We start from the raw sequence: 27,024 nt of genomic DNA on the forward strand, positions 1-27,024 counted from the left end.
TTGACTGTGTGGCATTGGAGGGCGGACAAGTATGTACGAGAGAGATGTTCACTGCAGAATTACAATCTTGTATTAAAATTGGATACGAAATAAAGTTAGATAATTAATTATAAAACGAGGTATTACATGAGACTTTCTCTTGGCTCAAGGTTAAAGTCAGTTGGAAGAATTTATTATGCATTAGTACATATTAAATGCTGGTATTAGTTGATTAAATATGTTTTTTTTTTACATTTTGGCTTCGGCATAATATTTCCTAACAATAACTCATTGCTGAAATGCCTTGGTCCGAACCGCCGAGTATCCATTTTCTTTTAGAGCATGCATCTATTAGTTCTAATTAAAAAAGACACTTGTCTGGTAGTCTAATACATACACCAGTAGAGTTTTCTAGCCTCGGTTGTCAAGAAAGAGAATTGCTGCAGAGTTGACATTATCGGTACACCACGGCACGATATTCATCATTAAAATTAGTTGTGATCAATTTAATGATGCGCATCAAATATTGTTATGAAGTTTCGTCCTCTTCAGTTTAAGCAGAATAGATGCTTCTTTTGCCAGTACTATCAGGACGTTTCCTAAGAGAAGAAAACCATAATACGCTGAGGTTCACTATAGCTTCTTCTCCTGTAGCATCCATTCATCAGTGACTTCTATCGTTCAGCAAGCGCTCAACTTCTCAGGTGACAGATACGATCTCATCCCTTTTTATTCTCGTACTTCCTCGATGGGTACCCGGATTTTATTTCTCGCAGTCATTGACTGACCTTCACATTCTCCGTGCGCTAGTATTTCCCAGTGTCATGTTTCTTGGAAAGGGAGAGTTACAATCTTGGGACGATGATGGTGTGGGTTTTTAAGTGGAAGGCTTTGAGGAAAAAGTGTTATTCTTGATCATTCTCGGATGACGACGTACCCTCGATGTTCCTGGACGTATATCAATACATGGGCGTGGACTCGAGTTCCTCCTGCGTGAGCTGCCTTCATAGTATTCCACATCCTTCACGATTTGTTTCATGAATGTTAATGAATTAACACGATTGCAGTTGGATAGTAATTATTCGTGGGACTCGATTGATCAATTTTTTCAACTCCAAAGGTTTCTCTCTGCCCGAGTAATGTTGTATATTTGGAGTGGATTTTTTTGGATAATTATTTTTTTTGCATTTTTCAGAACTATTAAATTATGTATTGGCGATAAATTTCTTGCTCCAAATGTCTATGCGAGTAACGCAATCAATTGTCAAATATTGTTATTAATGAGCAATTGTTTAATGTGTTTATGTATATAAATTAATATGGGTACCTGGAACAGTGGAAAACGATCTGTCGAAAGGGCGTATCATGCAACCAACAGTACATAGGCAGTTTTTCGTGTGTTATTTCTTGTTTTTTTTGTGTGACAGTAATGTGAAAATAAGCTCATTTCTGGAGAATTGAAGAATGTTTTGCAATCTTTTCCCAATCATCCAATAGCCCGGTGCTTTTTCTTTGGGGATGTATAATGTTCTATTTTCAGTCTGCTCGTCCAGCATTCGCGGCGCAAAAAGCAAAGGTGGAGAAAATTGAACACAGGTGGCATGTAGGGGGGAGAGGGGGTGCTTTGCTGTTCCGGAGTTCCCATCTATGTATTTTTATATCCTCATTCGCCCTTCTCCGGGTATTTTTCTCTATCTGGGGCAGCTGAAAGGGCGCAACTCTTTCTGCTGAATCGACTTAGCACACACACACCTTTGCGAGACTAATGTACCGCGATGGCAGCAGATGTGTGGGCAGTGTCAGGAGGGAATGGATGCCGGGAGGGGCCAGGGTGGGAATGAGTTTGCCAAGGCTAGCACTTGTAATGAGTTATTATCTCAATTTAATCTCTTCCCGTCCCTAGAGGGTGCTAACACTCAACCATGACACGTGTGTATTATGTTAATTAAATCGATAGCGTGAGCCACATTCTCTTTCATTTTCCATGGCGGTTGCTATTTTAATCTCCAGCGTGCGACTTAAAGGTGGAGTCGTTGTACTACCACAAATCATCCTACATGTCGTCGCCGGTCGGGGGCGGAAGGGGCGAGGGGGTAGGGAGAGGGACAGGTTTCACTGTTGGGTTCCTCTCTAATATTGCCGGTTTAACTACATTTGTGGGGATAGAATATGCAATTGTAATGAGACCGCTTGAACCAAGGTTTGGAAGGTAAGTCCACTTCCCTCCAAACGACATAAGGTTATCAGTTACCCTGATGATTCTAATGTACAATCATCAGGTTTAACCAATTCCTTTTTGAATGATGAGATGGAGTAACACCGAGTAGGCTAGTAGACTAATAATCATCTTAGAGCACGTCCCTGCTCGTCGCTGCTTCTTCATAATGAACGTCTTCATAGTTTCAACTTTTGTGCGCCTTCGTATTGTTTCCATGACGCTTCTTCTGTTCTGATCTATCTACTCCTGGCGCCACAGATGGATTAGTTTTTTTACTTTGGGGTAAAAATTGGAGGAATTTTATTTGAATTCAATTTTATTTATCGGCTTCTGTTCAATACAAATTAATGCGGTGCATGGGTGATCTCAGACCTACGTGGCTATAAGCCCTTGGAAGAACCGTTTAAGATATGACGTCTTTGGTAAAAGTTAAATAATGAAAATCCGACAAAAATACCTTTTCAATTCATCAAAAGTCGATGATTTTTAGTACACCTTTTGCAATTTTCGTTTGTAAATTGCAACATTAAGATATTCATGTTAACTAATCATTATTAAGGGTCGCAGTAGCCCAGGGGTAGGGCATAAGTACAGAGCATTCTGTGGATTGCATCCGAATGCAAAGAGAAAAACAAACGATCGCAGAATACGTATCTGTTGCCCTATTTTTATCAGTCGGCCCCTCCACCCCATTTCGCGTGCGTGGTGAGATGAACGTGCGTCTGAAAAACTGGCTTAAGCAGCTGCTTAAGAACCTATAGCGCGTGGCCTAATGAACGAGGAGCACGCGCCGGCTCCGCACATTTCGCACTCTGGGAGTCGGTCGTCGTATCCTCGGCGAGTTTTTTCGCCCGCGACCCACCTCTCGCAGAACTCTTTTTTCCCGCCACCGCTCCTCCTCACTAACCCAGCTCTCTCCTTCCACTTTTGCCCAAAGAGAAAAACTTCCCTCAGTCAGCAGCCCCCCCGACTCTGGCGTCCCCTCCTCACTCCCCCTCCTTCCGACTCTTCCCCTACGCCCCCTCATCTTTTCAATCCGGCTCCCATACCACTCTGTCCGCTTCCCTCGCCCCTTCCCCAACCTCCTCGATTTCTCCCTTCCCATCCCTTATCCCGGCCTCCCCCCCCCCCTTTTATCCCCACGTAACAGTCGTGCAAGTCCGCAGAACCCCACCACGACCAACATCCCCCTTGCGCTGTTGCCACATCTTCGGGTTGAGCGGGAGAGTGTAGGGCAATTCCTTGGCGGCAGATCATTCCGTCCATCCCCCTTGGCTCTGCCTTCCCCCCCTCCTCCTGCAACCCCACTGAAGCCAACTCTCTCATCCCTCTATTTTACCAGCCCTTGAACTGCCCCCCTTGCCTCCCCCCATCCGCTTTTCCCTTGCTGGCCCCTGCCATCTCATCCAGTCCTCTCCCTCGCAACCTCCTCTTCCTATCTCTCTCTCTATCTATCCCTCCACCTCTTCCGCAGATATCTTCGTGCCTCGGACTTCGAATCTCCCAACATGTAAGAGTCCTAGTTCCCGTTAGGCCTGTGCAAAAACTCGACTCCTTCCCCTGTATCGGGTGTTGAAGGTCTTTTGAATATGTCCTCGGGAATTGACAATGTTATACCTGAATGCAATTACTTAATGATTATGAAATAAATGGCTTGAATTCTGGTATTATATCTTCCGAGCTAAATTGAGAGCGATAGCTATTTTTTGTTGATGAAAGCCATGAATGCTAAGCGGCTTTCACTTACGTCAATTTAAAGCCTCGCGTAATTATTTTGAATTTGCTCTGATAATTGTCAGCAGCTCTGAATGGCTAATAGAAGACATGATACTCAGCCAATGTATGATTACCTCACCCCAGCGGTCTGTTCAGTGCCAAACTATAGAAAATTTCGCAGATTCTTCAATTATATCTATTGCGTAACAAGATGACGTATAATAATTTTTACAAGTGCAACGTCTCGTATCTTAAATGGGCGATGTTGCAGGTGGAAGTTGTGGTGCGTAGTGCTGGAAGTTTGTACTTAAGTGTCATCCGCTGAAGTATTTTTCTCCAGGTGGAACAGTTCATGCAACTTTATTGACCTATGCCTGAGAGTATTGAGGAGCTTTCCCACTTGTCGATTAGCCTCAAAGCTCTTAAAATCTAAAATTTAAGCAAAATACTCCACCCGGCAAAGGTATTTACCGAGCGCTTATGATCGCTGCGTTTTCAACAGAGTTTCAAAAGGGTCTAATAGGAGGTGACTGACTCTCTTGTGATTAGCGGGCACTTACAAAACAGTAGGAGTGTTGGCGTTCCCAATTTGGATTTGTGAGCACGTGCTGAACAAAAAGTTTTTAAGTAGTGCTATTTTTATCTTTTGAACTTTCGCGAGCCCCAATACGCGATAGTGAACGGACAACTTTGTTATGTGCCCGATCGAATTAATTCAATGCTTTGAGCAGCAACGGCGTCCGCTCCTCAGAAACCGTTTCCCCCGCCCCGCCACCCCCTCCCCCCCGACTCGAAACCCAGCCGCCCCCCCCCCACTCCCCATGCCCCTCCTCTCTCTCTCTCGCCCCATACCCCTTCCCCTGCCCCACGAGATCCGTTCCTCCAAACTTTTCTGCTCGGGTACTACGTTTCGCGGTAAGGTTTTCTTTTTTTTCCTCATTTTATTTTCGCCGTTCACATTCCGCGAAAATCGCGGCATGCAGTCAGTCACCCCGCGAGCCTCTCCGGCTATACTTTCCCTCGCTCTCCGTGGCCCCATTTCCCGTCTATTTCTGTAAAAAGGGGAGTGGAAATTCTCGGGGGTTTGCTGAGGAGGAGGAGGTCGTAGGCACGCGTTAGGGGATAATAAAAACAATCAGAGTAGGAGGAGGAGGTTGTTTTAAGGGGGAAGTGGATCGATGGAGAGTCGTAGATTTCTTCGTTTGACTCCGTGGATGGGGAAGCTGCGAGAGCTCTCATCTTCACGTGCTCCGAAAGGTGTGTGGTCAGAGTTTTAAACCATAGAATAAAACGAGAGGGTGTGGCAGAAGTTGACATCCGGAAGCGATCCTCCCCCCTTTTCCCACACACACGATCTCGTATCTTCCTTTCTAATTACTCCCCTCCCTCTCCCATTATGCTTTAATATCGTTTTGAAATGGCATATTCATGCTTAACATTTGTTCCTTCTGCCCTCTCAGCAAAGGAATTAAGAATATTTCAAGCGTGTTCTGATGTGGTCAAGATACCGGGCGCCGGCAAATTGTCATTTCGAGCAAAATTCAGTCATTTCACTTACTTCAAAACCAATATGTTGTTAGTACCACTGTACTTATTGGATATATTACAAATTTTCCTAGCGCGGGAACAGGAACCGTGTTCATTAGGGAAACAAAAAATGGACAGTGGACGACACCAAATGACTTTCTTACAATCAGTATGGATGTAGAAGTTGTACGATCACATCCTTTTTGAAAATATTTTTTTCACCATCAGTGTATTCTGGAGAGGCGTTTCCACCTCGTTGAAGACATAATAAACGCACTTTGGTCGAAAACATATGCATCGTCGTAGCCATATGAGATGCGGAATCAAGCTTGGGCGTCGTGGAAGTCACCAGACGGACCATGCGTCGCTTCCTTCACCGTAGCTCACAGCATTGTCGGAACAGCGAAAGCGACACATCAAACTCCACGGCTCCTGCCTGCCCTGTAGCACTCCACCGTTGCCACCCACATCCCCGCAGAATGTATTTGCGAACTCGGAATGACCCAGATTTTCTCGACAGCCGCTCACCATCCTGGCCCCGAGACCCCCCCCTCCCCCTTTCCTCTTGTCCGTCCCTCCACACACACCCCCCACCACTTCCTCCCCCTTGCCATCAGCTGTTCCTTGGCGCAGCTTGGGTAATTTTTCGCTCGCGGCCTTCGTTCTCTTTTCCCTGTCCCCTGGAAGATTTTGACTTCCTCTCGGCTTTTATTTATTTTTTTTCTTTTTCCGAGGTTCGCACCTGCTTGTGGTTACCTAAGAGGCGTAGAGCGATCCCACCTTGAACTAATTGTTGTTACGTACGGCCCAGTTTTATGGCTTCTTTCCTTCCGCATGGCAATTTAAAGTTGTTTCTGGCGTTAATCTAGCCTCACTTGGCCCATTTCCAGTCACGCCCCTTGTAATGCAAAAAAAATATATGAAAATGATTGAATTTTTTAATACATATACATGTACCATAGTTATCAATCCAAAGGTCGGTTTGATGGGTGAGGGTACAGCTCACCTAGTACCAAGCCAACGGCGTGCGAAATTCAAGGAACAAGGAAGGGGGTCGTTCCTTTCCGTGTGCCCCCTGTGGTTTATGAGAAAGATCTGGTACCCGAAAAATCTCTTGATTACTACATTTTTGCAGATTCTGTTATCACTATCGACCTAGATTGTCTGGTTAAAATTCAAGTTTGGGTATGCGTTATATTTATCGTCAGACAGTGGGCCTTTTATATAGCTATTTCCGTCAAAAACCGGCTACGCGTGGAGTTCCTCTCGGAGAATTATCAGAGTTACATTAGCGGTCACTTTACCGCTTGCTAATGAAGACCATTAGGAGATGCCTACAGCTTCAGAATTACTTATTCTAGCTGTTGCTAGGGGAACTAAAAACCCATTCACTGCGCTATTGAATACATAATCCCTTCCACTAACCATTCGCCTTTATTCCTAGATTACTTGCAGAAATTATGATTGTCGGGTTACTGTGCATGTGCAAGACTAGTTTCATATTAGGATTTTCTCTTCGAGTATTTTCGTATGAATTATTTAATTTTTGTAACGTGAATGCAAACATTCCTCGTAAACCTCATTAAATTTTGTCTATGAAGCGGAAATCAGTCCCAGATAGGGTTGTTACCCTTTCAACGTATATATAATAGGTCCTTTTCAGAATTCGTAATTCACCGTGGCTTTGTTCCCCATCGCTTTCAACCAGATCGGAGTGAACTTAAGGCTCCAGTTAATGACAGTTCTAGTGGGGTAAGAACGAAAACTTGTAATTTAATGAAAATCTCGTCTACCCCGCCCCCCTGATATACTGCCTGTTGTAAATTCTGGAAAGGTGAAGTTTCTTGTAAAAATCAAGGGACGTTATAAGCCAGAAGTCGGCGAAATCTGTAGAAAGCAGTCGGTTTATAGAAAACTAAATGCGTGAAAATCGGTTTTGGTGAGTGAAAGAAAGAAAGGTCTGCATGATCCGATTTTACGGAGTTTTTTGTATGGACTAGGACCTCGAGTCGATGCTTGTCTGTTATATATGGCTCGTCCAGTGATGAATGCAGTGTATATTTACCGTAAGAAGAAATGGTGTTTGGTGCGAAGGTCGGTCGGCCGCTCCCCCGAAAGAACCGCAGCAGCTGATGACGATGGGTCTAGACGTCCAGACACCAGTTCACCTTGCCTGTGACAGACACTAGTGCGAACCCTCCTCTCTTACCTTTTCCCCAACCTCCCATGCCCCCTCCAGTCTTCCCCATACCCCCCTCCGATAGTTACACAGACGTCGCATTCTTTCGCCCATCCCACTCGCGCTCTTCTCTACACATGGTCTATCCTTTCGTTTTTTTTGCTTTTTTAACCTTTCGCTGGTGCAATCCCCACCTCCTCGGCTATTCCAGACCAGAGCCGACCTTTGCCCATGCTTTCAGGGCATCTCCGGTCTTTCAGTCCCCTTCAACACTTGCCCACCATTGGTACACGACTGCCCGACCCGCTAGTTAAATCTCCTGATGCGGATGCTCATATGGTAGGTGTCGTATAATCGATTGAAATTGGTGAGATGTACAATATTCCATTGAAAACATTACAAGTAACATTCAACACCTGGGTGTAGGGGTTAAGGATTAGAGGAAATTGTTATATTGGTTCCCTAGGTGGTGGAACTCATCCCGAAACAAACAAGCGCGAGTGCAGTGTGGCACGGAGGTGATATTATTACACCGCGCGTGCTCTATTACCACTTGATTGTGTTGGTCGTCGTCCATTATAATGTATCAATGATAATGTTGAAAACTCGAAATTAAATTTTAGGCATCACTTTTCTGAAGACGTATGATGCTTCATCGGACATGTAAATAAATGGTTGACCTGTCGGTTTCAGGAGCCTTTGGCCTTACTTTTCATCGTTTTGTACCTCCTGCCATTGTAAAAAATGATTTGAATTGATAAAATTTTGTTATTTTTTATCTCATTTATGTTTCCATGGAAGATTTATGGAGTCTTAATGTGAAATTGCCTTTAGCCATTGATCATTTTCCGAAAGCAGAGTAACTTTTTATGAGTAGGTGTACAAGATCTGCGACCATAGTAGGAAAATATGATGCCTCTAAAGGCCAAAATGTAAGGGTCAGTTAAGAATTTTAATAAATGATTCAGAACACACTTTTACTCGAGAACTGGTTATTTCATTTAAGGGAGCGTTGCCATATCTTTGGGGATTTCAAAAATATATATAATAAATAGTATGGGTGATTGTATTACATATTCCATGCAAGAGAAATATGTCCAATGAAATATGGCTACAGTAAATGTCTGATGAAGTGCCATGAATCAGATCTGATTGTTGTCCAAACGGATTTCGAAGGATGGAAAACGTGTATGGAGATTTATGACTGAATGGTTGTTCATTCCTCAAGATATTACATGAATTTTGGAATAACTTGTGTCATTAATTTTCAGCAGACTAAAATCAACATCGATTCAGTTACTCTCTAAGTAACGCGATTCGGGAGAATTCAGTGGCCCTTCAAGTGCGATTCCCTAAGTCAAGCATAATCTATGAGAAGAAGATGGCAAAGTTAATCCGAGCCTAACTTAAATTTCGGTGTAATGTTCTGTGCCTTACATGTCATATTACCTTAATAGAATCTTCAAATTGATTCTAAAGCTCATGCATGACCGGGGATACAATTCATTACATTTCAGCAAGGCATTTGCAAAATAAAAAAATAATGAACGGAACCCTTGAACGCCATGATGAATTGCGAAAACGCTTGCTTAAGGCTTCCTTGTGTGATTTCACAACCGACGTCACACACACCTTCTGATTATCTAATTCTTAACTAGTTTATTGCACCTGTCATTGCATGGAAACAGATTTGATGTTCTTTTTATTTTCTATCGTCTTGCCTCAATAAAAGTATTTTTACCTCCGGACTTTTTTCTCTATACTTAAATTGACCGCCTCCTCGTCGGAATATTAGCAACCCTAACAACGTGTTTTACGTTTTCTTCGGAGTTGTAATTTTCATCCAAATCTACACAACGCCCCACAAGCCGCTCCAAGGGCGTATGGTGGGAGATGTTTCGGTACTAACTATAATGGACAAATATTAGTTCATTGATGCATTTGACTAGACTGTAACTTTGCCCATGTTCAAAAAGAGTCATACGCATAACGTATACATATACCTATACATGCCTATATACATTATGTAATAACTGGTGTGTTTGACTAGTTAATTAAATGTTGGGATTTAAGTAAATGCATTCGGGTTCTTGGGTTCGATATTGCTATGACTACGCATCGTACAAGGGAAGAATAAGTACATGCTTGAGTCGTTCGGTGACGGTGCCTCTCTCTCTCTCTCTTATTTTACCCCGATCGTCGGAACGGCAAATAAAAATCGTCCCATAATAATTGCCTGTGTCGCAAGAAAACTGGGATGTTCTCTTATCTTCATAAGTCTTTAGTCTTGCCGGAGCATTCATTCACGATAGTGTCTTAAATAATCTTGGTAACTTTATTTTAAATTCATTTACCTGATACTTACTTCCCGAAAATATGATTTGGCCATGAAGCAGTTGCATTTTCTGGATTTTAGGATCAGGACGTTTTCTATCTCTGGGTGGTTTCTGAATTTTTGTTCATTACTGGTGCTAGTTGTGATACGGCATATGAACGAACTACTAATATCAGTGGCGTTACTGGGATAAAAATGTGCTAACCTTAACTTATTACAGGCGGGCATAATTTAAATTACCAGATGACCTTGATGTGTCAGTGTGTTCCAGCATGAAAATCTCATGATTTAGCGAAACGCCTAATGTAAATGAGTCTTGAATACGTTCCTGCTTGTCAATAGTACGAAAATCACGTGTACTGTGACATTTTGATGTTTGCACCATATAATTGAATGTCTGTGAAGCTGTTCCAATAGAATTTTACGACAAAACCTTTGAAATTAAAAAAAAAGAAGCTCAATAGTGTCGAGAATATTCGAAACTTGAGATGGCATTGAAATGAAAATTTCTTCTGGTTGTCGATAAGTGTTGAGAGAAAATCTTGGACTTAAACCAACAAATTTTCATATTTGCAATTGCAATCTCGTAATGGCCATTCCATCAAAATTATTTACTTTTACACATTGAAGATAAGAAAAAGAATGTTAGATATCATTAGAATGAATTTATGTATTCATTATTGAGAAAACTTAATTTGTTTTCCTTTCTGCATATTTTGTTTTTCTAGGCATGGCAGGGGAAGAGAGAGAGAGGGTTGTTGGAAGAAATTCTAAGGAGGCAGGACAAACGAATGCAGGAAACACTGAGAGGCAATGGGATGCTGGAGACTGAAAGAGGGGAGAATGTTGAGTAAGCGGGGAAGAGGGAGGAAAAGAATGTGCATTTTGGATAGAATTGAGGGAGGTAGAGAGTAATTAAATATGTACCATGCGGTTTAAGGGGCTTTTGTGTCGTGTCATTCAGAGTTTGCAAGTGCATTCGTGCATTGTACACTGACTGGGCTCATCGAAACCTTATCTAGCGCCGTTGGCTATTGTTAAATAGTATTATCGAGAAAAATATAATTGTAAATATTTTTGAAATCGGTCTCGGGACAGTTCCTAACCTCCTTAGGTAGTAAATCTTGCTCCGTGTTTTGTCACATTGTACGTTCTATCCCTGTCATCTGTGCCGTGCGAAACCCTGGGGTCCCGCGTTAAAGCCACCCCGGGGAACAGTGGGGTAATGGAATCGACTAGTGGAGAATGAGGGCGCGATAGCTCTGGGTAGTGCAGGGCTTGCGCCTTGTGTCTGTGCAGTGAGCACACAAATAATTGCTGTCCCTCGACCTACCAAATCCTGCAGATTGCGCTGCGTAATTTCCAGATTGAACATCCCAAATCTGTCCCTACCGGCAGCAGCCAAGCCATCATCGGCCACGACCATGCATGCATATTAGCAGATAAGCCTCGAAACCTGACCGTGGCCATAAAACCATCTCTTGTTTGCAGGTGTCGCTTATTAAGGCCTTCATGATGGAGTATTTAAGAGTAGAATATATGGTGCAAAAATGAGGTTTTACCCCTTGCATTGTCATTCAAAACTTGTGAAGGAACCCCTCAAGGTTTTCGTAACATTCTGGACCCCTCGTCACTTCCCTTTCCCTCACCGCCTCGGAAAATACGACATCAACCCTTCACCCCTCTCCTTCGCCCCCCCTCCCTTCCTGTTCCCCCCCACCGTCATCATAACGTCACAATTAAGCTCACGCTTGCCCGCGCGAAGAATGCTTTGACGGAGGTACAGTGTTTGAGAAGCCTCCGTCCGCGCCGTGGGGCGACGAACTACCCGCCCCCCACCGTCTCCTCCTTGCTGTCAACCCCCCCCCCCTGCCTACACCTTTCCCTGCATTAGTTTGTCCGCTTTCGCGATGCCCTCACCTCATTTTCCCTCCGTCCTTCTCGTTCCCCCTCCTCTTCCTCTCCACCTCTCGTACTTCTAAACCTCACAATCGTTTTTCGTTTTTTCCTACCCTACTCTCTCTCTCACACCCTTTGCTTCTACACGTACACACTATCTCCCTCCCTTAAAGGCGGCTTCCGTTGCTTCTCACGCACCCCGTGAAGCACAAGCCTCCTCTTGCGTCCCCCTCCTGCCCTTTTTTCATCTCCTCTATCTTCCCCGTTCCCCTCTGCCCTGTCCTCTATTCACTCCCCCTCCTCTCCGTGGTGGAAGCCCTGCCTTAATGACGGCTTATGGTAATGCGGGCGCAATTTTCAATATCCTGCAGCATGCGTAGAGAGGGGGGAGCCCGAAAGAGTAGTGGGTTTTACCGTCCTCCCCTGGCGGCTTGGGGGTTATCTTGTTTTGCTCGAGGAGACGCAACCATTCAGGGCGTGTGAAAAGTTTTGACTTCCTTCTATTTTTCTAACCTGTTATCGACTCCCAAGTGAGGGAGGTGTTGAAGCCCTTCCTTAATTATTCGTGACCTTTTGTTCTTTTGTTAAGCCCTTATGATATCAAAATGCACCAGGCGATAGACACGTAAGTAATCATGATTTCGTGCGGTGTAAACCCTGTGAAATTCCCCGAATTTAACCGAAATTTTGGCTTGAAAATATCCAACCAGCAGGCTTTCGTTTTTGTGTAGGTACCCTATAGTGTAAATTTTTTGCCATTCTCTCTTAATAAAACGTTGAATGAGCGTTCGTAATTGTCGACGCATGTTGAGACCACATTGTGTGTGCCTATGTTTAAACGTGGAAAAAGATATTGCACCATAAAATTTGAAAATCTCCAGTTGTACGTGAAAGGAAGGCTGAGAGCATTTAACTTATGTGACACAGTTCATTATTCCGTCGATGGTGTAATTTTAAATACTCCTCAACATTATTTCACTGTTGTAAGTTGCGCGCAGCTTGATTGTGTTATTCTTTGGCCTTTTCTATTTCCGCCATGTTCTCTGGTATATTTTTCCTCCCAGAGCATTTCTTTCCTGCTGGTTCTTTCATTCAGTCCTCATTTTCCTCGAGTCCCTATCTATGTGAAGTTCTCTTTCGTACTTTATGGTCATGCTGATAAACTATTACTGGTCGGCATTATATAAATTCCAAAATATGAAGTTTCTAAAATTTGCATTCGCAAAATCGGGAATATTTTCCTTTGAAAAATAGGTAAAATATTCGAAGGGTCAATGCGGTTACATTTAGTCCTTATAATTGACTAATCAAGTCGATCGCCAGGAAATATTCTTTGATAATCTTACAATTATTTACCAGAACAAAGTGTATTTAGTACTTAGAAAATATCACCTATGAGTTATGATCAAGAGCAGTTGAAATCGTTGTAAACCGTTATCTTCTTCGTGTTCGAACATTTGAATTTTGGGACTAATGTTAATATATTATAGGTAATGTTGTTGAGGAAAGCAACAGGAAACCACCTCAATTATTTACACCGAAAATATTATGATGAACACTAAAAAGGTATAGTAATTGAAGCAAGATATGATAGGCGTAGAAAAGAGGCTTTTGGAATGTGGCCGTGGAGAAGGTTGGAAAGGTGAAGTAGACACAAAGGAAACCAATCGACGAAGTGCAAGGCATGGCCGGCGAGGAGAGGGAGGGGAATATAGAGACATCAAAGGAGGCTGGAAGGATGAATGCAAAGCATTTTGATTGGAAATGGAATGTGTTGGAAACTGTAATAGAGAGGAATACTTGAGGCAAACAAGGAAAGGGTATGAAATGGATAGGAATGTTGGACGAATTGAAGGTAGTATGAGGAATCGAAGAAGGGGCCATTTTCGTGTCAAATTTTAGGTTGTGTTTTGTCAAGTATACCTGTATGTACGTAAATAGTTGTACCGGTGTATGGTCTGTGTCCATCCAAAACCTACCTTCACTGGTAAAATTACCAATAAATGTTATTTGGCGTGACTTCGTAAAATTGAAAGATACCACAATTACACGAGTGATCTTTTTAGAAGGTGCGGCCATGTCTTGATGCATGAAATGAATTTAGCCTCCTTCATTGATTCCGACGAATGATTCAGCCTCACCTTTAACCTCGATATGTAGTGTGCTCATCAAATTCAAGCGCGTAGTTATATCCGTCCTGTGGCGCAAATAATATCATTTACGATACAAATGTTATTTGCATGTGTATAAGAAGTCCTATTCCACGCGGTTATTGGTGCACATATCCCGTCAAGTATTTTACTTTGTAGAAAAAGCGCAATAGAATATAAATGAGCTTTTTCGCGCCAGATAGTTGTAATAGTTGTTTAATATTGCCTTGGCAGTAGCAGTTGAAAATGTCTTTTTTTTAATTTTATAATACGTATTTGAGACCTTTCGTGAATTTTATAATGCATATACACATCGTGTCGTAGCCCACTTCACGTGGCATTCTTATGGAGTCTGTTGTGGGAATTGCGTGTTGCGCGACATTCCTGGCTGCAGAACTAAGGTTTCAGGTGTGTTGACGCGCTGGGTGGGGCGCCACTACCGGGAGAGGTGAAGAGGCGAGCCGAGGAACGTATCTCGCTCCTCGCGAAACGCCTTCATTTAGTCCCTCGCTCATGTGGTTACGAATGTCACGCAAAGATGGCGGCCCCAGGCAAGCAAGACGGGGGGGGGATTGTCGGTTGTCAGCCCCTACCCTCTCCTCCTCCCTCTCCCCGTTCAACCAAGCGTTGTGTTTAAGAGGCGGCTGGCCGGCCGACCCATCCTGATCGATCACATTGAGGCAGTCCTCTGCGGGCGCATATGGGCGTCGCGTGAAACTGCGAGAGTGTACTCTCCACGTCTTCACGAACCCCTCAAACCCTTGCGAGTGGCATGCACATTTCTATCGTCTCCTCCTCGATAAGGGAGAATAAATCGAAGAGAAACATTGGGGCGTCACAGGCATTATGGGTTTCGGGTTCTATGTGAATTCGTTTTTTTTCGTCCGATCTATGTGTACTTGATATTTCATTTTCCATGCTTCATAGACGTTTCTTTCTTTTACGTCGCCAGTTGGAGGGAGGGCTACACCCTTCCTTATCTTAAATTTCTCCTCTTTCCCTCGATTTTTTTTGCTTGGCATATTTATGCGTCGCAGAATTGGAGCAGGATGCTCTCCAAAGTGACGTTTCCGTGACCCATTTAGCGAAAAGGCAGATAAGGGCTGAGCACCCCATTTTGCCGGTTGGTATGGGGTGAGAGGGAATAAGTTCCAAACCTTGGGAAGGAGACGTTCTTGCGAATTTACTAGGCTAGGGACTGATTCTGAAGCCTTTTAATTCAACCTTGCGGTATTGTTTCTTCTTGCTTTGTGCCTTTGTTTGTCAAGGTGTGTGATTTCCCTCCTTAGATTTCGGAGCTCCCTTGTATTTATCGTGCAATTATAGAAGCCCCTAATTTCTAAGACACTGTTTGTTGATCTCATTCAGTGTGTGAGGATAATTAATCCAAGCCTTTGCTTTTTTTATCCAGGAATAGCCTTAGTTCCTTTATTAATTTTTCAGCAAAAACGCAAGCATCACGGGATAATTTACACTGGACAGATCGACATATGCGTATATCTACAAATGAAATCTGCATGCATCCTTATGAATAAGGATGCATGCAGCGAACAGGTTCGAAGCTGGCTAGAGAACACCTTGAGCTAGCTGAGAGACATCCTCATAAGGAGTACCCTTGGGAACTTATTATTATAGAATGAGTGCATGGAAATATTTGCACAAATCTGATATTTTCCATAAAAGTGGAACCATGCGAGTTGAAATTAAATTGATTCTTCCTGGATGATTAGGGTGCTATTCCACTGTGCCCCTTAAGCATGCTGCTCATCCAACCTGTTTGGTTCGGTGTTCACTTCGACTGCATCCCTGTGTCCCGGAGCAGGTTTTTTCCCCGCCTGCGTGCGATGCTGCGGTGCGGACGGAGGTGGCACGAGTGTTTTGGGAAGAGAAGAGGGGTGCGGTGGGATTGCGAGAGGGAGGGCTGGAGGAAGGGGAACAAGGAAGGCGCCTTTTTGTCGGGGTCGTTTAAGGTCAGCCGTTGGCGAGGATAGGGCAATGCTTCATGGCTTCGGGTGACCGTCAAGTAATCGTGTGTGCATTGGTCGTGTTTACTTCTGGAGTACCACATAGATCATATTTCACATAGTTCACCGCGCACATTCCTAAAGTATTTTTTTCCATTCACCTTCGCATAACTGCTCCCTTGCTTTTCTACTAGTATTTGTTTCATCAAATGCTGATAACCAAAGGTTTCACACCACCCTTTTTTGTCATTTTGCCATTCGTTATAGTTAAATATTACACCCAGTTATAGGATTGTTGAAGGAAAAGGATCGAAGTGCTACTTGATAAGTTCTTTTTTCGCGACCTTGGGCGAAGTATGTCCAGTGTCTTTAAAAACATTGAAACTTTCAATTGTTCCCAAATTTTTGTATTTTGCTGTTGGGACGTGTTGTATATATATATATATATATATATATATATATATATATATATATATTCAAACTGGACCCCAGTACTGTTTCAGAACAATTTTCCAACTTTTACGAATTTTCCACGGAATGAAATATCTCGTCCAGCCACTGAAACGGTACGGGGGTGTTTATCTTTTTACGCTAAAGTTCTCCCACCTGGCCGTTGCCGCCTCATTTCTGTCTTTGGTCTCTCACAATCGTTGATCGACGCTTCCGTCCGTTGGCCGCTTTGTGACGGCATATGGAGCTGAAAAATATTATCTGCAAACCTCTCCTTTGCCCGCTTGTATCCCTTTAAAAGCCGCGCCACCTGGATTTTACATTTTTCCCCTCCGACCCGCGGACTTCGCAACGACTTTCCTCTCTCGCCTCCATTAAAGTCCTTTTTCCCTTGACTTCCGCTGTCATCCCCATCCGATGTTTCCGCTCACAACCTAATGGAAGTTTGAGCGAATCGGCAACGCCGCGTCTGGGTTTTTACCTCCTTGAGATTGAAGGGCGAAGGGTAAAAAAAAACGAGGTGGCCAAGGATGGGGAGGAAGGGGCGAGGGGAGTGTATGTGGGAGGGGTGGGGCGGGGTGCGGGAAGATGAACAGGAGGGGAAGGATTGCAGCGAAGGGGAATGGTGAGTGGAATGGGTAGAGTGAAGGAGGGGATTGGAGTGTGGGGAGAAATAGAGGAGGAGGGAGGAGTCGACGGTCGGCGAAAGGGAGGAATGGGGGAGGTGTGGGATGGGTTGAAAAAAAGTCTGCAGTTACGGGTAGGGAAGCTAGGGACAGCGGATATTGGTAGAGGTGATCTCTCTGCGTTTGGGCCTAGGGGTCGGCCGAAAAGGACTGAAGGCTGAATGTGTGGGATGCAGATTATTTCGTCCCCTCTCCCCCGCTGACCGGTCTGCGCTTAAGTTCACGGTCGAATTGGGTGAGCAGGCATTTGAAGCGAGGGGCTATCATTCTATGGCAAACGCACCGCAATGCGTTAAGCTACTGAAGGGCAGCACTTGGTGGAAAATGTTGTATTTTGTCAAACCGCAAAAATCTTGTTTTTTTTGCACGTTATCGGAAACAAATAGGGTGAATGCAAGATTGCAAAAGGTGATTTAATTAATTTCATGCCGTTTGTTTCAAATTTTACCCGAATCCACATTGAATACCACATTGCACCCTCGGGCACTCAATCGTTCTTGTTTGAAAGGAAAATATTTGAATGACCTACTGTAGCCCTCTCAACGTGAAGGACGGTTCGATTGTGGAGGCTGAATCTAGAATCATATGAATTCTAAAGGGGGACTTAAGAACATTTTCAACGTCCACAAGGGACCCGTTTTAATGTTGGTTGTGCATTCCTGATGTTGAATGAAATTCTGCCTCAAACTGTAAAGGTGGTGAGATTGTTTAGATATGGATGATGTACCCTGCAAGCCGATGCTAGGAAATGTGTTGAGGAGTGATTCATAGGTATACAACATTAAAACTAAAGGTTATCCTAAAATGTATGCAGCTATATAATTTAAAAGTGAAATTATTTGGAGAAAATTTTACACACAAGTACGATGCCTTTAACAAATTCTAACATATTTCGGGAGATTCCGCGAAAGTAACTTTTAACGGAGTCGTCTGCTAATTGTCCATTACAGTGCTTAAATTTCAGGATGTCAAAATCATTTGCCTTGATCGGGATTCGAACCTGGATCCCTCGATGTGCGACCGAGTGCTTTAGCCAGTTAAGTTATCGAAAATTTCGGAGTGCAAGAGGGCGCCTCGGTAGCTCAATTGGCTGAAGGATTCAGCCGGACATCAAGGCATTCGGGTTCGAATCCCGGTCAAGGCGAATGATATTTACCCTCCGAAATTGTTGCAGTGTCTTCAAGTTTTTAGCCTAAAATGGTCCGCATTGATGGTCACAATAAAATGAGTTTAAAAATGCGCAGAGGTTTCTAGGTGCCAACTCCCAATCCCCAGCAGATTCCCATTTCAGATTATCAGAAGAGTTAATTTTTAGCTCGGCGTCACTATTATTATTACCTGAAGTCGAGCACGGAACCATCCAGCCGGCTTCCGAGTGCAGAACCCGCTCGATTGCTTCGCGACTGATTAAAATCGCATCCATATGATGCTATGCAAGCCACCAGTAAGGCGTGTGGCAGAGGGTGCATCCACATCAGGCATATGAAGTACTCAGAGTCGCGGTCGAGTACCATGCATGAAAGACTGGAAGTCAAAAAAAAACTTCTTTCGTATTAAGCCGCGGAAAATGACGTATGTCAAATTGTTGATGAAATGGACATCGCCATTAGCAAAGAGATCATGCAAATAAATTATCAGAATGAGAAAATCTATAGGCCTTGGAATGAATGCTTTCACGCCGACGTTTTTAAGTACATTGTTTCGGCATGCTGCGAGAGGGCGAACTAGACGGTGAAATAAGTCAATCGGTGTTGTGGAAGTGAGGATGAGTGAGCTCTCACGCACTCTCTTTCCTTCTGGCCTTTTCCCTTGGCAATTGATTCGATCCCTCCCGCTTCACCCGCCCTTCGCCATGCCAACTCCCCCGCTCGGCTCTATCGGCGACCACCTGTATCCCCCCACCCTTTCCATTCTTTCCCTGCTCCCCGCCCGCTCTTCATCCCTCCCATCCTCCTCCCTTAATCATCCACGCCCAGACGGTCACCCACCCACACCGTGGCCGCCGCGAGGGCCTTCCTCCTCCGTCAACTGACATGCCAACAGTCCCAACGCCCACTCGGCGATGTTGCCAAGTTGTTCACCGTAAATGACCGCGGGATACTTGATATCCGATTTTTAGAACGTGGTAGGAGCGTGGAATGCTCTCGAATTGCACTTACTTACCAAACGCAGTCATATGCTAAGGATTAAACTAATTGGTGTTGCTCAATTTCTTGCCAAAGTCAAGCGATTAATTGCAGTTGATTTGCTTGTTGGTGTGTGTTTCGTATGAAGCACTAGCAGGACAGAAACTGGGAACGGAATAGCTAAATTTGGCTGTTTAAATTATCGCCAGTGTCAGCTGCCGCAAAATGGATCAGATTTACGTCCATGAAGATGCTAAAAAGGCCCGTGCATGGGCTCGTAATGCTGGATGAAATTCGACGTTTTCTTTTACAAATATATTGTTTATTATCTTAGGTATATTTTATATCATATACATTTTAGTACCCTGCAAGCCACCGCTAGAGTGGGTGGCTGGGGGTGAATACACACCAGACTAATTTTCACCCGGATATGACCCTACTGCGGTCGGAAAATGTTATTCTGATCCCTTATCGTTCACAGAAAAAATGACATCCAAAATCTAACTGTTCTACACGTAATCTCTCTAATTTTACTGATATGATCTCTCCTACCGTAGTACGATTGGGGTAATAATATATTTTCAACATCACTGCTAAAGAGACGTCATTCCAATTAATGCGAAAGATTTAATCTGCAATTTAACCTTCGCTCCGTGTGTGATTCCCAGCCTAGCTCCTTTGGCATTTTGGAAATGCTATTAAGTTCATCATAACAGCGTTTTACAAATCTAGCTCCTCTACGCTTCACGCGATCCAATTCGGCAATCAATCCGTTTAACTTCGTGAGGTCCCATATACTAACAGTATAAGCGAAAAATATAATTTCTGACCGACTTGCGTATAATTTTTGCAAAACTTGGGTGGCTATTATAACGTCGATATATCAACTGATCTTAAACTGATAACTGTTTCTGCTGGTATTAATTTCTTAAATGGTCATGTTTACGGTGTTTGCATTTTTGGCTGTAATATTTACGAGGTGAACGCTTTGGATTTACTGAATCGGAAATTGAGATTCGTATATTTGTATTTCGTAAATAATGGTATAACCTGTACCTTTTTTCAGGATCGAAATGTACCAAGTTAAGAATATGCGTACAAAATGAGTGTACTGAAAGAACATTATCTTTGAGCGGGACTGCTCTACGGGTGACAGCGGAGGGGAAAATGGACCTAGTACACACCGAACTACTTTTGACGAAAAATATCATCCTCCCAAAACGAGGTCGAATAACAATTATTCCTCCTTTTGGAATCTGAAAAAAATAGGCAAAATCCAGTGGATTTATTTTTGTCAAATGCAAACTCGAGTGTTTTCCCGCCCGAAACCGTTTCGGAACGTTACAGTTTACCTAATCTCTTGCCAGGAATAAACCCACATTTTTATCTTGTATTAAGGAAAATAAAACCTCTAGAGCATATAAGTCGCAGAAGAAAAATGAGCCAATTCGCTGCTGAGACTGTAGGTGTGCTTCAGCCTTGCTTCGCCGAAACGTTCCTCGTTTACATTCCCTTCTCGTGGGTAATTGCTTTTCGAGTTCATGACATTGAAGATTTTGGCGGCCGAATCATTTTTGTCTGGCGAGCGTCTCTCCCTCTCTTTCTAAGTGGGAGGGGAGGGGGGGAAACCTCGTCTCCTTGTCTGAAGGTGAGAGAGAGGGAAGGATGATGATGGTTCGTCTGGGCATCGGGATCGCGTCACTCATTTCCCTTTGTAGTCGTGCCCCCTCTGTTGAAGCGGGGATAGTATAAGGTGTGTTGTGTGAGCAGAATGAAAGAGGAGTGAGTAGTGTATGTACCTCGCTTCCCCGTCAACCATCTTAACGCCTTATATATATGCGCCATTGGTTTTATCCGATCTCAAATGAGGCCCCATTGTTATCCTTATCTGTTATGGCCTCGCACAACAGCTAAACGTTTATGAGTCTTGATTCACGATGCCAAATTGAGTGAGTGTGTCGCCATGTGAACTTGGGCCAATGGTGTAACGCTTCAAATGTTTAGACCTGGCCTCACTTATCCTTGGGGTACCCGTCAGGATAGTGTTAATCGATCGTTTTACATGGCCATAACCAGTCATTTACTCATACATTCCAAATTCCTCACATTGGCGAGTCTTTTATTTCATTTGCGATGTATTTTTTCCCGGATGTGTCTGGTTCGCAACTATTTTAATTGGAATTAACATTGGCGTCACGAATGATAAAAGGGACGTGCCATTGAGTCTAGCTCGTGAACCGGGTGGCTGATTCGCATCTTGCGGAATGCGGCAACGCCGCTTCGGCGTTTGTTGCAAAACTCGAACGTCTTCGGCGTAAAATGAATTTGAACTTCGAATCAAATTGCTCACATTACATCTCCATTTTCTCTAGTGTCGGATGGGATTGTATGTCCTTCGAGGCCGCTGAACCGTGAGAGTTTTGGGGGAGCGCCCATCCCATTTTGTCGGTCGAATCTGCAACAGGATGTATTTTACACGATTTTTTTGTTTGGGAAAAAGGGCGGGGGAGGATGGGAGAAGGGGGGAAGAGAGGCGCGCGAGGTTTTTTTATTATGATTATCGCGAGTGGGCGTGGACGCGTCGTCGTGGGCCGAGGACGCCGCCGCGGGTGGAGCTCCCCGTCGCTGGATGGACTGACGGCGTGGCGTGGTCGAAGGGAGAATGAATTTCTGCGAGGTGGGGAGGGAGTCGGTCGGTCGGCGGCGCGACCGGGGACTCAAGAGGCGAGACGGCCGCCGACCTTCATGCTTTGCGGGTGGGGGACGGGGAGGGTGGGGGCGTGAGTAAGCCTCCGGGGTATGCTGCTCGCGGTGCGCCTGTCTGTGTTTGTCGGATTGTGCGGGGGGGGACGGGGGAAGACGGAGCGGGAGGAGGAATGGCAGTCAGCATTTTAGAGGGGAGTGGGGAAGAATGGAGTTGTGGAAGGGGTTTTCGACTGTCTGGGACAAGCGGATATCGCTCCAGCCAGAGATGGGAGAGGTATGTCTCGCCCAGTTCCAAAAGTTTATCGCCCCCCGTTGTTCCATTTTTTCCTCCCCCCCTCCTCCTCCTACAACCTCTTATCTGCGTGTCAGACGCGGCAGTGGCTGTTCCCAAGGGAAGACCAGGGTTGTGTGGGGGTGTGGCGATAAGGAGTGGGAGGGAAGTCCGCCGAGTGTATGCCGGAATGCCTTCCTAACCTTTGAGGCGCGAGCTCTACTGTGTGATATGAAAATTCCGCCGTCGGAATGACCGAGAATGCTAGCGTCCGAACAAGTTCTGTCTACTCGAGAGAAAGGCAGCGGTTTTATGAGTAATGAATATCAGGGATTGGTGCGTGTGATGCAATATCCTTTTAGCCAACCTGCAGGTCTTTTTGGAATAAAAAACTTCCCCGTTATTATCCCATTACCGGAAGCCATTGTTTGTGAGCGTTTGTGATTTCGCAATGTATGTAGGAAACACGAAAGCTGTATGTCACGGAGTGGAATAGATTTAGTGTTTGCAGAACAACAACACATTTATTGCGATTGGGAAGATCTGGAATAATGTATATTTTAATTTCCGTAATTTTTGCTTATTGTGTTCCTAGGTATATTAGGTGAGAAAGGGTAGTAGATACATTCCAATCATCACGACGTATCGGCAGAGTATTTAATGACGTACGTCATTTTCGCTTCATTTGTCTGTCCTTAACCGCTTATATTTTCATTATTTTTGTCCGCCTGTCATTTTCGGTTTGGATAATTTTCCCGCTGGACTTAAGTTAGTCTCAGGAATGCTGGTAATTCACTGCATCACTTCGTTTCGGTGACCTCACTTAATCCATCGGCGGCTGACCACATTTCTGTGGTCACCTTATCTAGGAACTATAGGTTCAATGTTAATGCGTCCATAAAGAATTTTAGATGGAGAGAGGCGTTTAAATACTAGGTAATTTCGTGTGTGAAAATCGCGTCTTTTGAATGTTTTGGTCCGGAGTTCTAAAAATGAAATCGCTTCAATGTAAAATATGAAAGAATTATATTTAAGAATCGGAAAAATTGCTGTTTACCATATAATACAAAATTAACGTTTTTTCTTACTACTCAATTTTTTGAAAATTGTAAATTTCGTGGTTGATGGTAATATTTTCTTTGGTGCAATATGAATTCAAAGCTTTTATTTTGCTATTTTCCCCCTTTAAACATCTTAAGCTGAAACATCATTGTTTTCTCATTATATGTATTCATAGCCATTCACAGCGTTTGTTTAATTTTGGATCCGTGAGACATATTACCCCAAACTGGTATTTAAATGTGTGCACATTCCATTATAAGCATTTTGTATTATAATCAGAATGACAGTAAACGTCACTCTCCGGAGTTCGTTGCCGTGTTCATATGGGGGAAAAGCTTGTGTCTGCTGTCCCAGACTTAGAGGAATGTTGCACAAGTATTGTGATGCGGTCCGGTTCCTCTCGCCGTCTGGTTCCGGCCCTGTCTGGGACAGGATACCCTCCACCTGTTTCCGTCTCTGCAGTTCGTTGATCTCAATGTCTCTCTCTCTCTCTCTCTCTCTCCATCCCATGTTTCTCCCCTTCCTCCCACGCCTTCCCTCCGCCTCCTCCAAGGCATCGCGTACCCCTGTCCCGCCTCCGTCCCCCGCGATCCTCGCCTGCTTCTTCTCGTTCCATTGTTGGTGGGAGTGGTGGGGAAGGCACCTTGCCCCCCCCTCCTCACCCTTCATCTTTCAAATCCATCGTCTCTGTAAACTCTTCCTCCTGTCTCGACAACCTCGTGCTTTCTGGGCTCCCCGTCAACGTCAGTGGCGTTGATGTAGCTTCGTCACCGTCGTTGTAAAACATAAAAAAGCGGGGCGGAGGCCGTGCGGGGGGAGGGGGGGATGCGACGGCGAGGGTCTCGGCTCGGATGAATAGACGTGTGCCGTGGGAGAGAGGGAAGTTGTGCGAACATACAATTCTCTCCCTCTTCTTTCACACCCTCTCCCACTCACCCATTGCTCCGACTCGAATTTCGTCCTTTTTCTCTTTCCCGTCTTCTCGCTCCTTGTCTTATTCATTTTCGCTCGCCTTCCGTCCCCCCCAATTTTTTCTCTTTTTTTTGTTCTCCATTGTCCCCCCCCCCCCTCAACCATCACGGTGGAGCATCCCGCTTCGCTCGCTCACGAGGCGCATCCGTCTCCCGGTAATGAAGGCGTCGCGGGATTCTGGGTGGACGGTCTTTTCAGGCCGGCGAGTTTCGATCCGTGGCGTTTTGCCCCCAGCTTCTTCTTCTCCTCCTCCTTCCACGTCTTTCCCGTTTCGCGTCGTCTTTTTACTTCCCCTCACCCTCCTTTCCTCGAGGCTCCTGCTTCCCTCCCCTTTCGAACCCCCTTCCCTCCTCCCCCACGCCCGCCCCCGGGCTCTCACCCCCTCGCCCCTTGTTCGAGCGCAGTGCACCTTGAGATGCCCGCGCGGTGTGATGCCTTACTTCTATCGAGAGTTCCAGATATTCGTACTGTGGGCGCGGACGCCCTCGGCAGTCGTTCCGGACCCTCTTCAACAGGGCAGTTGGAGCTGAGGATAATGTTTTCTCTCAAAACGGTGAATACATAACGCTTTGTCTTCATCGATAGGGAATATTCCTAAGTACGCTTTCACTCCAAGATATTCGCTAAAACTCTCTCGTTAACGACATTTTAAAGTGCCTTTAGAAATACCCATTTCAATTTCCTCGTTACCGATCCATTCTTCTTGCCATGTGGAAGCATATTTTAGTTTCAATTGGTTTGCAAGCCCTGCAGCGATATCTGATTAATGCATTGATCTATGAACTCCGTGTAATTTATGAAAACATGGTACTTATGAGATAGCCAGTAGCAAGTGAAGTAATTATTAAAATTATTTATACTAAAATGTATATGAACACCTAAACTGCTAAAGATTTAATTACTAGTAAGATTAACTGGTGATTTGTCGAAACTCTTAAAGAGTGCGGATACGATAGTTTTTAATATCTTCAAAGGTTCATATAGTATTTTTTGTGAGAAGTTGTTACCCACAGTTGCATGGCTTTACAATGAATATTTCAAATAAATTCCTTGAACCTATCTCACTTGAATTGTATCACAGATTTGAGGAAAGGTAATGGAAGTTAAAATATATCCCATGTATAGAAAATTGAAGCTTATATTACAGTTTCAGGGCAAAATACATAATAAACATTAATGAATCATTCCTGTATCCTAAATAAAATGATTAGTATGTCAACCACGAAGGCGTTGAAAACGGTTCAATTGCGTATAATTTTGTTTAATAGTTTTGAGTTGTTCTTTAGAGGATATGTTCCTAAGGTTTTCCTCGGTGGCCTCGGAGACTTTTGTAAACTTGAAGACAAGGAACCCTCAACCAAAATAGCTCGTGATTTTTAAACAACGCCGACCAACGCTGACTCTTTTGTCTGTCCATTCATATTTTATACCCTTGAATATTTCCGATGTTTTGATATCCATCAGTGAAAAAACGTCGATGAATAATGTGACCTTTGTCCCGGTAGCACATGAAGTTTCTAAGCGCTGAACACTGTGTCTATGGTGACAATACTCCTACAAACACCGCTGCAATATTTTATTTCCTAAAACTTAACCAACTGCAGGATTGCCTGGCATCAAGAATGGTGTCCGGGTGGATGATTGTCTGGTGCAGGTTGCTATTGTTACATACTACCTTGATCAAAAATTTCCCGGAATTTATTCAGAAAATTAAAAATACAAGTTTATTCATCTAAATCTATATTGTCCCCTTCAAAGTAATCCCCATCGACTGCAACACACTTATGCCAGCGCTTGATCCAATCCTCGAAACATTTTTTATATTCGGTTTTCGGTATGTCCATCAGTGCTTCCTGCGATTTTTCCATTACTTCCTCTCGGCTGCTAAAACGCGTTCCCCGTAATGGTTTTTTAACTCGATTGAACAGAAAGAAGTCACAGGGAGCCAAATCAGGTGAATTCGGTGGCTGTTGGATGGTATTTGTTGCATTTTTCGTCAAAAAATTACGAATAATGATAGCACTGTGCGACGGTGCGTTATCATGGTGCAAAATCCACGAGTTTTCTGCCCACATTTCTGGTCTCTTTCGGCGAATTGCTTCACGCAAACGTCTCATAACGCCCAAATAATACTCTTTGTTTACTGTCTGGCCTTCTGGCAAAAATTCATGATGCACTACACCGTTGTAATCCATGAAAACCGTCAGCATTGCCTTCTTTTTTGACTGAAAACGACGTGGTTTTTTTGGTCTCGGCTCATTTGGTGAACGCCATTCACTTGCCTGATGTCTGGATTGCGTGTCGTACTCATAAACCCACGTCTCGTCTCCAGTAATGATCCTTTTGATGAATGTGGGATCGGATTCAGCCTCGCAAATCATGTCTTTTGCGACGTCAACACGGTCTCTTTTTTGCATGAAATTGAGGTCTTTTGGCTCTGCTACACGACGGAAACCCAAATCATTAACCACAATGTCTTGGGCGGATCCATAGGCCAAGTCCTCCGCTATTTCTCTGATGGTTAATTTGCGGTTATTGACCAACATTTCTTTTACTTAATCAATTTTTTCACCGACTTTCGATGTCGATGGTCTGCCACTGCGTTCATCATCTTCGATTGACTCACGACCACTTCTGAACCGCTCGTGCCACTGGTAAACGACCGTTTTTTTTAGAGAATCGTTGCCGAAACACTTTTCCAACATTTCCAACGTCCGTGCGCCACTAAATCCGTTTTTTACGCAAAATTTAATACAAGTTCGTTGTTGCAAATTTAAATCCATT

General features: G+C 44.1%; 1 protein-coding gene across 9 annotated transcripts in view; it reads left to right on the top strand.

Moving 5' to 3' along the window:
* The window catches only part of LOC139687525 (uncharacterized), a 585,660-nt gene that overhangs the window by 500,601 nt on the left and 58,035 nt on the right, over nt 1-27,024 (top strand). For 5 of the 9 annotated variants that reach the window (XM_071584720.1, XM_071584721.1, XM_071584723.1 and 2 more), the window contains one exon: nt 10,683-10,804. The exons of the other annotated variants lie outside the window; for them this stretch is intronic. In XM_071584720.1, the coding sequence (XP_071440821.1) occupies nt 10,683-10,804 (122 nt within the window). The remainder of the gene's footprint in view (nt 1-10,682; nt 10,805-27,024) is intronic. 9 annotated transcript variants of the gene reach the window in all.

This window comes from Hetaerina americana, unplaced genomic scaffold (assembly GCF_022747635.1).
Source record: "Hetaerina americana unplaced genomic scaffold, ioHetAmer1.1.p SCAF_2, whole genome shotgun sequence".
Lineage (NCBI taxonomy): Eukaryota > Metazoa > Arthropoda > Insecta > Odonata > Calopterygidae > Hetaerina > Hetaerina americana.